Below are 11,175 nucleotides of genomic sequence, written 5' to 3'. Positions count from 1 at the left end.
GGGCCGAGGATGGAAACAGCAGCTTCTATCATCTATATCTCTTCTAAATTTCCTGTGATACATTTCCTCAACTCTTCCAGCTAATCTGCTTTTACACATCACCTGAAACTAACACCATCTCCCAGCTCATATTAAGATGTCAACATGTAGAAGTCTAAAGACATGTTCATAAAGAGATAATAAGAGAGATGTGTATCCCCTGGGCAGAGTTCCACTGGGGAGGGTTCCACTGGGCAGGGTTCCACTGGGCAGGGTTCCACTTGGCAGGGTTCCACTGGGCAGGGTAGCACTGGGCAGGGTAGCACTTGGCAGGGTTCCACTGGGGAGGGTAGCACTGGGCAGGGTTCCACTGGGCTGGGTTCCACTGGGCAGGGTAGCACTGGGCAGGGTTCCACTGGGCAGGGTTCCACTGGGCAGGGTTCCACTGGGCAGGGATGTACTGGGCAGGGTTTGTTTGAAAAGTTAAAGATGTACAGTGCCCTCCAAAAGTATTGGAACAGTGAGGCAAATTCCTTTATTTTTGCTGTAGACTGAAAACATTTGGGCTTGACATCAAATAATGAACGTGAGACCAGAGATCAACGTTTCAGCTTTTATTTCCAGGTATTTACATCAGGATCTGATGCACAACTAAGAAAATATCACATTTTGTTTGAATCCACCCATTTGTCATGTGAGCAAAAGTATTGGAACAGATATACTTAAAACATATTTAAGTGAATAAGACTTAATATTTAGTTGCAAATCCTTTGCTTTCAATAACTGCAGCAAGTCTGTGACCCATTGACGTCACCAAACTTTTGCATTCTTCCTTTTTGATGCTTTCCCAGGCTTTCACTGCAGCCTCTTTCAGTTGTTGTTTGTTTTGTGGGGTTCCTCCCTTCAGTCTCCTCTTAAGCAGGTAAAATGCATGCTCTATAGGGTTTAAGTCTGGAGATTGACTTGGCCAGTCTAATACCTTCCATTTCTTGCCCCTGATGAACTCCTTTGTTGTTTTGGCAGTGTGTTTTGGGTCGTTATCTTGCTGCATGATGAAGGCTCTGCCAATCAGTTTGGTTGCATCTTTCCTTAAATTGGCAGACAAAATGTTTCTGTAGACTTCCGAGTTCATTTTGCTGCTGCCATCATGTGTTACATCCTCAATGAAGATTAATGAGCCCGTCCTAGAAGAAGCCATGCAAGCCCAAGCCATGACATTACCTCCACCGTGTTTCACAGATGAGCTTGTGTGTTTGGGATCATGAGCAGTTCCTTTCTTTCTCCAAACTTTAGCCTTTCCATCACTTTGGTAAAAGTTAATCTTTGTCTCATCAGTCCATAAAACTTTGTCCCAGAATTTTTGAGGTTCATCTCTGTACTTTTTGGCAAATTCCAGCCTGGCCTTCCTATTCTTCTTGCTAATGAGTGGTTTGCATCTTCTGGTGTAGCCCTTGTACTTTTGTTCATGAAGTCTTCTGCGAACAGTAGATAGTGATACCTTCACTCCTGCCATCTGGAGGTTGTTGCTGATCTCACTAACAGTTGTTTTAGGGTCTTTCTTTACAGCTCTCACAATGTTTCTGTCATCAACTGCTGATGTTTTCCTTGGTCTACCTGTTCGACGTCTGTTACTTAGTACACCAGTAGTTTTTTTCTTCTTCAGGACATTCCAAATGGTTGTACTGGCTATGGCCAATGTTTCTGCAATGGCTCTGATTGATTTTCCATCTTCTCTAAGACTCACAATTGCTTGTTTTTCACCCAAAGACAGCGCTCCGGTTTTCATGTTGTTTTCACCTCTGAATACAGTCTGCATAGACAAAACCTATCTTACCCAATCTGAACCTGAGTGTAGACATTCAGTGGTATTTATTGATTGAATAATGTATGTAATAGGACACACCTGGGCAACAAAACACACCTGTCAGTCATATGTTCCAATACTTTTGCTCACGTGACAAATGGGTGGGTTCGAACAAAAAGGTGATATTTTCTAATTTGTGCATCAGATCCTGATGTAAATACCTGGAAATAAAAGCTGAAACGTTGATCTCTGGTTTCACATTCATCGTTTGATGTCAAGCCCAAATGTTTTCAGTCTACAGCAAAAATAAAGGAATTGGCCTCACTGTTCCAATACTTTTGGAGGGCACTGTAACTGTTATCCTGTGTAAGAATGATTCTGTGTTCAGTATTCCTTGGGTGCAAAGAGAGGCCTACCCCCAAATCTGAACTCTGGGTAAACATACAAGACCCTTATCTTGGGGCTGAGGACTAAGAAGAGGGGTGGTTTGGTTAGTTAAGGAGATACTGTGTGACAAAGATTATAGGTGCAGACCAAGGTCTAGTGACCATTTGCTTGACACTTGTGTGAAGGAGCTTTTGCGACATCAGTAGATCCTGTTGTTGTGTTTCAATCAGGATTGATGTCGTAATCATGCACACACACACGCCAGGTCTATGCAAGGAGCCAATGAAAGAAGAGCCATGGGACATTTGTGTGCCTTTGTTTAACCAATGACTGTCATGAGGGGGTCTGTTTAAATAGCTAGCATGCTAGCAGACAGACTTGCTAGCACAACATGCTAGCAGACAGACTTGCTAGCACAACATGCTAGCAGACAGACTTGCTAGCACAACATGCTAGCAGACAGACTTGCTAGCACAACATGCTAGCAGACAGACTTTGTAGCACAACATGCTAGCAGACAGACTTGCTAGCACAACATGCTAGCAGACAGACTTGGTAGCACAACATGCTAGCAGACAGACTTTGTAGCACAATGAACGGAAGGGTTCATATCATTTATTTATTGGTTTTCTCTCTATCAAACCGTATTAGAATAATCAATCTCATACATCAGTACAGATATAAGTATAAAGAGAGTATTAATACCTTGTGTGAAACTATACATTGCATAGTCATGGATACAATCATAAGTAGAACACCTTGACATACACATCTCTAGGGTATGATGGTGTGTGCGTGCACTTGAGTGTGTGTGTGTGTGTTAGATGTTCTATGTGAGTGTGTGTGAGTGTGTTAGATGCTCTGTGTGTGTGCGTGTGAGAGAGAATGTGTGTTAGCTACTCTTGTGTGAGTGTGTGTGAGAGTGTATGTTAGATGCTCTGTGTGTGTGAGAGTGTGTGTGTGAGAGTGTATGTTAGATGCTCTGTGTGTGTGAGAGTGTGTGTGTTAGTATGTGAGAGTGTGTGTGTGTGTGTGACTGAGTGTGTGTTAGATGCTCTGTGTGAGTGGCCCAGTGCTCTGGATCTCTGTCCTGATAGACTGGAGCACATCAGAGGTGGAGCCCTGTCCACCCAGATCTGCAGTGTGGAGCTGGGAGGAGAGGAGGGGAGGAGGGGGGGGGGGGGGGGGGGGGAGGGGGAGGGTGGGAGGGGGGGAAGAGGGTAGGGGGGGGAAGAGGGGTGGGAGAGGGGAGAGGGGAGGGGGGAGGGGGGAGGGGGGGAGGGGGGGGGGGAAGAGGGTAGGGGGTGGGAGAGGAGGAGAGGAAAAGGAGAGGAGAGGGGGGAGGAGGAGAGGAGAGAAGGGCAGAGACAGAAGTATTCATTTTATAGAATCACACAAACAGTTTAGATAAATATGTGAACATGAATATTAAGCAGCAGGTTAGAATAATAAAGTATAAGCATGATGAAAACACAGTAGTGTGTATCTCTGTGTGTGTGTGTGTTAGTGTGTGTGTGTGAGAGGAAGTTACCCGGGTCTCTGTCAGGGTGGAGATCACCGCTCTGCGTATCATGGAGGCGTAGGCATGCAGGCGCAGGTGGTCCAGCAGCAGGCAGGAAGCCAGCAGCATGGCTGTGGGGTTGGCCAAGTTACGCTTCGCTATGCTCTTACCTGTGTTCCTCGTGCCCTGCCACACACATAATAACACACACATATACACACATAATAACACACACACTCACATAATAACACAGTGTTTTCGTCAGATTCTGGGACAGTATTTTTTGATATAGCCTCTAACCCAGGTATAAAATCTAACCCAGGTTTAGCATGTAGATATAACATCTATAAGGTATAACATGTAGATATAACATCTATAAGGTATAACATCTAGGTATAACATCTATAAGGTATAACATCTAGGTATAACATCTAACCTAGGTATAACATCTAGGTATAACATCTAACCTAGGTATAACATCTAGGTATAACATCTAACCCAGGTATAACATCTAGGTATAACATCTATAAGGTATAACATCTAGGTATAACATCTAACCCAGGTATAACATGTAGATATAACATGTATAACTGCTCACCGTCTCAAACACAGCATAGTTCTGTCCGTAGTTGGCCCCTGGAACGAGGCCAGGCCCCCCCACCAGGCCCGCACACACGTTGCTCACCACGTTGCCATAGAGGTTAGGCATCACCATGACGTCAAACTGCTGGGGCTTGGACACCATCTGTAACAGCAGGAAGTTCTGCTTTGTTCTGGTTGTCAGGAAATGGATGCACAGCTCACACATGCTGGGGTTGGATGCACACACACTTTAAGCTCCGTTAACATGTTGTGAAGGCTGCCATGGTTACCTGCATGGTGGTGTTGTCGACGATCATACTGTCAAAGGTGATGTCAGGGTAACCGGCGGCAACCTCCTTGCAACACTGCAGGAAGAGACCGTCCCCCAACTTCCTGCTCCGTGGAAGAAGATGACCACACACAAACACACAAATACACACACACATGATGACGGATGCACACACACACAAATTATGAAGGATGTACACACACTCACATAATGTTGGCCTTGTGCACGGCTGTGACCCTGTGGCGACCTTTCTCCCGCGCCAGGCGGAAGGCGTAGTCAGCAATCCTCAGAGACCTGGTCCTGGTGATGATTTTCAGACACTCCACCACCCCAGGAACACTCTGGAGAGAGAGGGGAGAGAGAGAGGTCACCACCCCAGGAACACTCTGGAGAGAGAGGGGAGAGAGAGGTCACCACCCCAGGAACACTCTGGAGAGAGAGGGGGGAGAGAGAGGTCACCACCCCAGGAACACTCTGGAGAGAGAGGGGGGAGAGAGGTCACCACCCCAGGAACACTCTGGAGAGAGAGGGGGGAGAGAGAGGTCACCACCCCAGGAACACTCTGGAGAGAGAGGGGAGAGAGAGAGGTCACCACCCCAGGAACACTCTGGAGAGAGAGGGGGGAGAGAGAGGTCACCACCCCAGGAACACTCTGGAGAGAGAGAGGGGAGAGAGAGGTCACCACCCCAGGAACACTCTGGAGAGAGAGGGGGGAGAGAGAGGTCACCACCCCAGGAACACTCTGGAGAGAGAGGGGAGAGAGAGAGGTCACCACCCCAGGAACCCTCTGGAGAGAGAGGGGAGAGAGAGGTCACCACCCCAGGAACACTCTGGAGAGAGAGGGGAGAGAGAGAGGTCACCACCCCAGGAACACTCTGGAGAGAGAGGGGAGAGAGAGGTCACCACCCCAGGAACACTCTGGAGAGAGAGGGGGGAGAGAGAGGTCACCACCCCAGGAACACTCTGGAGAGAGAGGGGAGAGAGAGGTCACCACCCCAGGAACACTCTGGAGAGAGAGGGGGGAGAGAGAGGTCACCACCCCAGGAACACTCTGGAGAGAGAGGGGAGAGAGAGAGGTCACCACCCCAGGAACACTCTGGAGAGAGAGGGGAGAGAGAGGTCACCACCCCAGGAACACTCTGGAGAGAGAGGGGGGAGAGAGAGGTCACCACCCCAGGAACACTCTGGGGAGAGAGGGGAGAGAGAGGTCACCACCCCAGGAACACTCTGGAGAGAGAGAGGGGAGAGAGAGAGGTCCCCACCCCAGGAACACTTTGGAGAGAGAGGGGAGAGAGAGGTCACCACCCCAGGAACACTCTGGGGAGAGAGAGGGGAGAGAGAGGTCACCACCCCAGGAACACTCTGGAGAGAGAGAGGGGAGAGAGAGAGGTCACCACCGCAGGAACACTCTGGAGAGAGAGGGGAGAGAGAGGTCACCACCCCAGGAACACTCTGGAGAGAGAGGGGAGAGAGAGAGGTCACCACCCCAGGAACACTCTGGAGAGAGAGGGGAGAGAGAGAGAGAGGTCACCACCCCAGGAACACTCTGGAGAGAGAGGGGAGAGAGAGGTCACCACCCCAGGAACCCTCTGGAGAGAGAGGGGAGAGAGAGAGAGGTCACCACCCCAGGAACACTCTGGAGAGAGAGGGGAGAGAGAGAGAGAGGTCACCACCCCAGGAACACTCTGGAGAGAGAGGGGGGAGAGAGAGGTCACCACCCCAGGAACACTCTGGAGAGAGAGGGGAGAGAGAGGTCACCACCCCAGGAACACTCTGGAGAGAGAGGGGAGAGAGAGAGAGGTCACCACCCCAGGAACACTCTGGAGAGAGAGGGGAGAGAGAGAGAGAGGTCACCACCCCAGGAACACTCTGGAGAGAGAGGGGAGAGAGAGAGAGAGGTCACCACCCCAGGAACACTCTGGAGAGAGAGGAGAGAGAGGTCACCACCCCAGGAACACTCTGGAGAGAGAGGGGAGAGAGAGAGAGAGGTCACCACCCCAGGAACACTCTGGAGAGTGTTTTTTTTTTTTTTTTTTTTTTTTTTTTTTGTGTATTAGGGTTAGTATAGCGTACTATTTATTGTTATCTGTAATTTAGGAAGTTTTAGTGTTAGGGTTAGTATAGTCGTTTATTTATTGCTATCTGTATATTTAGGAAGTTCACTTATCTAAGCTCAGCATAGATGTAAATTTGTTCTGTGTACTTATATGTTATGTTATGCCAAGTGCTTGCGTTGTCTTGTCTTAAGAATTTCAGTGCCCAGTCTAACCTTGTGTTGCTCTGTGCACCTGACAAATAAAAGACTTGAACTTGAACTTGAACCCCAGGAACACTCTGGAGAGAGAGGGGAGAGAGAGAGGTCACCACCCCAGGAACACTCTGGAGAGAGAGAGGAGAGAGAGAGAGGTCACCACCCCAGGAACACTCTGGAGAGAGAGGGGAGAGAGAAAGAGAGGTCACCACCCCAGGAACACTCTGGAGAGAGAGGAGAGAGAGAGAGGTCACCACCCCAGGAACACTCTGGAGAGAGAGGGGAGAGAGAGAGGTCACCACCCCAGGAACACTCTGGAGAGAGAGAGAGAGGTCACCACCCCAGGAACACTCTGGAGAGAGAGGGGAGAGAGAGGTCACCACCCCAGGAACACTCTGGAGAGAGAGGGGAGAGAGAGGTCACCACCCCAGGAACACTCTGGAGAGAGAGGGGAGAGAGAGAGAGAGAGAGGTCACCACCCCAGGTACACTCTGGAGAGAGAGAGAGAGAGAGGGGGGGGGAGTTCACTGAAGGAACAGACCATCATCTCACTTTACAATTGTATTAAAATGCTCCCTCCCACACATTCACACACTTAGTCACACACACACACACCTCGTGCTCCAGGCTGCTGTACTCTCCCTCTGTGTTCTCTCTGATGATGATGATGTCGATGTTCCTGTGTCGAGAACGCACTCCGGGCAGAGACTGGCAGTGCATCATGTTAGCATACAGGTCCAAAGAGGTCCTGCAGGGGGGGACAGGCATCACATTAGCATACAGGTAGGAGAGGGAGGAGAAAGCAGAGAGGAGAGGAGGAGGAGAGAGCAGAGAGGAGAGGAGGAGATCAGACCTCAGGAGGGGTAGGAGAGAGCAGAGAGGAGAGGAGGAGGAGGAGGAGGAGGAGGAGGAGGAGGAGGAGGAGGAGGAGGAGGAGGAGGAGGAGAGGAGGAGATCAGACCTCAGGAGGGGGAGGAGAGAGCAGAGAGGAGAGGAGGAGGAGGAGGAGGAGAGGAGGAGATCAGACCTCAGGAGGTTGTTCCTAGACTTGTAGGAGGGAGGGAGGTTGTGGTTGGTCTCAATATTCCCTGAGAAGAGATGAAAGCTTCACATCAGTCTTTCAAACATGCTGACCTGTTCATGTCACACTGTACATTACGTTTATTTAGCAAACACAAACAGGTGTACGAGTTGAGTTATGAATTAGAGAAGGTAGTTGTTTGGTACCTTTGAGCGCCACCCCGTTGCGTCTGATGGCGGTGATGGCAGCATTGATGTCGTCCTCTGAGGTCATGGAGGAGTCGACGTTCACCACCTCAAAATCCACTGGGACACAGCAGAACCTGGGGACAGGCAGGGTCAGAACCTGGGGACAGGCAGGACACAGCAGAACCTGGGGACAGGCAGGGTCAGGGGGGGTGTGTGTGTGTGTGTGTGTGTGTGTGTGTGTGTGTATGTGTGTGTGTGTGTGTGTGTGTGTGTGTGTGTGTGTACCTGAACAGCTCTTGTACATGGTTGAGCAGCTCTGGTCCAATCCCATCTCCAGGGATCAGAGTCACCATGTGTCTCCCTCCATACCGTGCAGGAGGAGGCTACACACACACATCAACATCATCAGAGTCACCATGTGTCTCCCTCCATACCGTGCAGGAGGAGGCTACACACACACATCAACATCATTAGAGTTCCACTCCCATTCCTGGACTGCAACATGATTCCCCACAATCTAATCCACGCTACATAACCAAAAGAAACTGACTATGTTTATGAGTGTGTGTGTGTGAGAGAGAGAGAGAGAGATCGAGAGAGAGAGAGAGAGAGAGAGAGAGAGAGAGAGAGAGAGAGAGAGAGAGAGAAAGAGAGAGAGAGAGAGAGAGAGAGAGGTAATCACTGTGGCCAGATGATGAGTTCATGGTGGAGAGACTGTGTGTGTGTAAGTGTGTGTGTGTGTGTGGTTGGGGGGGGGGGGGGTACTCACTATGGCCTGGTAGTTCAGAGGGGAGAGAGGAGGTCAAAGAGGAAAAAACAGGGTTAGTTGGTGCAGGAGCCTCCCTCCCCTCCTCCCCCCTCCCATCTCCACCCTCCTAACCCCACCTCACCCCCTCCTTCCCCATCCAATCTCCCTCCCCCCCATCCCCCCATCCCATTTAAACACCTCCCCTTCTCTCACCCCAACTTCTACCCTCCTCCCATGCCCTACCCCCTTCCATTCACCCTCCTCCTAGCCCCCTTCCCCACCCCCCCCCACCCCCTCCTCTCCATGGGTGACACACTGGGGTAGACATGCAGGGAAGGTCTCAGGGCAGTGGGTCTGGAGGAGATGACAGACAGATGGCAACTTAAAATACAGTCACTGACTGCATTGTGCTTTAGTAGCCATGCACTGTACTTGATATTATTAGTGTTCATTGTGTCCGGTAGCTGAGATGTTACTTTACACTGTGTCTGGTAACTGAGATGTTACTTTACACTGTGTCTGGTAACTGAGATGTTACTTTACACTGTGTCTGGTAGCTGAGATGTTACTATACACTGTGTCCGGTAGCTGATATGTTACTTTACACTGTGTCTGGTAGCTAACATGTTACTGTACAATGTGTCTGGTAGCTGAGATGTTACTTTACACTGTGTCCGGTAGCTGAGATGTTACTGTAAACTGTGGTAACAGACCATTCCTTGACTCTTGACCACTGAAATACTTTTGAAACTTTGCACTTTTGTTTTTTAATCTCCTGCTGTACTTCTTGTTAGCACTATTCAACCCTTGTGTTATCGGTGGCTCCTTCTGACCCATCAGTCATTGTAACCCACCATCGTATTATGACAAACCACATACAAAAACAAAGTGAAGCATTTTCTTCACAAGGGTTAAAAGGGTCAAGTGTGATGTTGGTGTTGTGGAGTCTCACGGTGTAGCTGGACTTCTCTCTCATACCACAGGCAGATGTCACCAGCACCTACACATGGAGACAAGACCGGAAACGTCACTTTAACATCAATCACACGATCCCTGACCCTAACCGTGTTCAAACTATTATTTTATATTTTTTTGAAAGGTTGAAAAATATATATATATAAAGTTTGCATCATTGATGAGTACTTAAGGACTCTAATGTACTGTACTGTACTCTATTGTACTCTGCTCTGCTTACAACAATGAGTCCCTCCTGTGTCCGTACCGTTTTACAGAACTGAGCAGCACGAAGACGCTACATTCCAGGGCTAAAGAGGATATTTAACAACATTTCCTGTTATGAATCAGTCTATCTAAATCCCATTAACTAATTTGCTACCATAAAGTTATTTAAATAACTATTACCTAAACTCTGAAATAAAATAGAAGTTAATTGTCTATCCAGGATGGACATTATTGTTCGGCCTCACCTTCCATTATAAACATCATATACACACACAAGACATTATAGCCTCCATTCATGAAATACATTGTACATTGATTCTGTACATTCTAAAACCTTAAACGGATTCAACATTCACTCACCTCTTGCTAGCTAACTGACAATGTCACCGTGGTGCTGAAAGGACAGCGACACACACCGATCAATTAATCTGAACTCCATTGAGCTAGGCAATCTAGCTAGGCTAAATTCGTGTTACCTCGTAATCAGCTTACTACCTTCGATAAACCATATGCTACAACTAGCTCTAGTGAAAAAAAGATCTGTAAAAATGTCAAAGCTTTGGAGAATATGAAAACGACTATTGAAGGAATTGAAAGCGCTTACGTTCGTATTGCGGCCATTGGCCACTAATCCAGCCCAAAAAGGCTTCAGGACTCTGGACAGCGACAACACCGACCGGCCCGTCATCTTGAATCGGAATGTTTCAACTCTCCCTCAACGGAAGGCTGCGCGCGCAGAGTACAAACAACTCATCTCCAAATGTAACATGGGTGTCGTTAACCAGTCATGAACCCGGCCGTGATCAGAGTGAGGCTATACCGGGCTGAAATTAGGACTCTCACCTGTACCAAGTTCACCGTCCTCTCCCGAATTACACACGAATCCAGCTTCACTCACATCTTTTTGAGGTTTTTGCTGTTTAATTGTAATGTGTCTAACTACATACTCTTATTGTTCTTCCCTTTAGGACTTATTTGGTTTTCACGATGTATGTTTCATGATTGGCTACCTGCAATGTTTGTCCTCGTTGTTATGATCAGTGACCTATGGACTTTTGTAAAACTCTTGGAAGTCGCTTTGGATAAAAGCGTCCGCTAAATGCATAAATGTAAATATTTTTTTCTCTTCCTAATTCACGAGCCCACCGGGTGGCTGTACCGATAGCAAACACAAGAGGGCGACAAACACTGAGCTGAGAAACGAGTGATCCTGTTCATATCTGTCTCTCTAACCCTGACTCAA

General features: G+C 48.3%; 1 protein-coding gene across 4 annotated transcripts; it reads right to left on the bottom strand.

Moving 5' to 3' along the window:
- Positions 1-2,783: 2,783 nt before the first annotated feature.
- On the bottom strand, positions 2,784-10,640 carry LOC124476864 (isocitrate dehydrogenase [NAD] subunit gamma, mitochondrial-like). 4 transcript variants are annotated; one of them, XM_047034271.1, is made up of 12 exons: positions 10,537-10,640; positions 9,703-9,750; positions 8,772-8,777; positions 8,288-8,385; positions 8,021-8,136; positions 7,821-7,881; positions 7,409-7,541; positions 4,750-4,883; positions 4,544-4,646; positions 4,270-4,416; positions 3,702-3,857; positions 2,784-3,319 (listed from the first exon to the last, which is right to left on the bottom strand). In XM_047034271.1, exons 1-12 carry the CDS (start codon positions 10,618-10,620, stop codon positions 3,218-3,220), a joined length of 1,188 nt encoding a protein of 395 aa, XP_046890227.1. In that variant the 5' UTR covers positions 10,621-10,640; the 3' UTR covers positions 2,784-3,217. The 4 variants fall into 4 exon arrangements, with proteins under 4 accessions (XP_046890227.1, XP_046890231.1, XP_046890228.1 ...); XM_047034275.1 differs by having other exon boundaries at positions 8,288-8,450; positions 10,537-10,568; XM_047034272.1 differs by lacking the exon at positions 8,772-8,777.
- Between the last annotated feature and the right edge of the window lie 535 nt (positions 10,641-11,175).

The sequence above is a fragment of the Hypomesus transpacificus genome, chromosome 14, assembly GCF_021917145.1.
Source record: "Hypomesus transpacificus isolate Combined female chromosome 14, fHypTra1, whole genome shotgun sequence".
Classification (NCBI taxonomy): domain Eukaryota; kingdom Metazoa; phylum Chordata; class Actinopteri; order Osmeriformes; family Osmeridae; genus Hypomesus; species Hypomesus transpacificus.
Note: the sequence above shows the minus strand (reverse complement) of the source record. Positions and strands in the feature narration are given on the sequence as shown.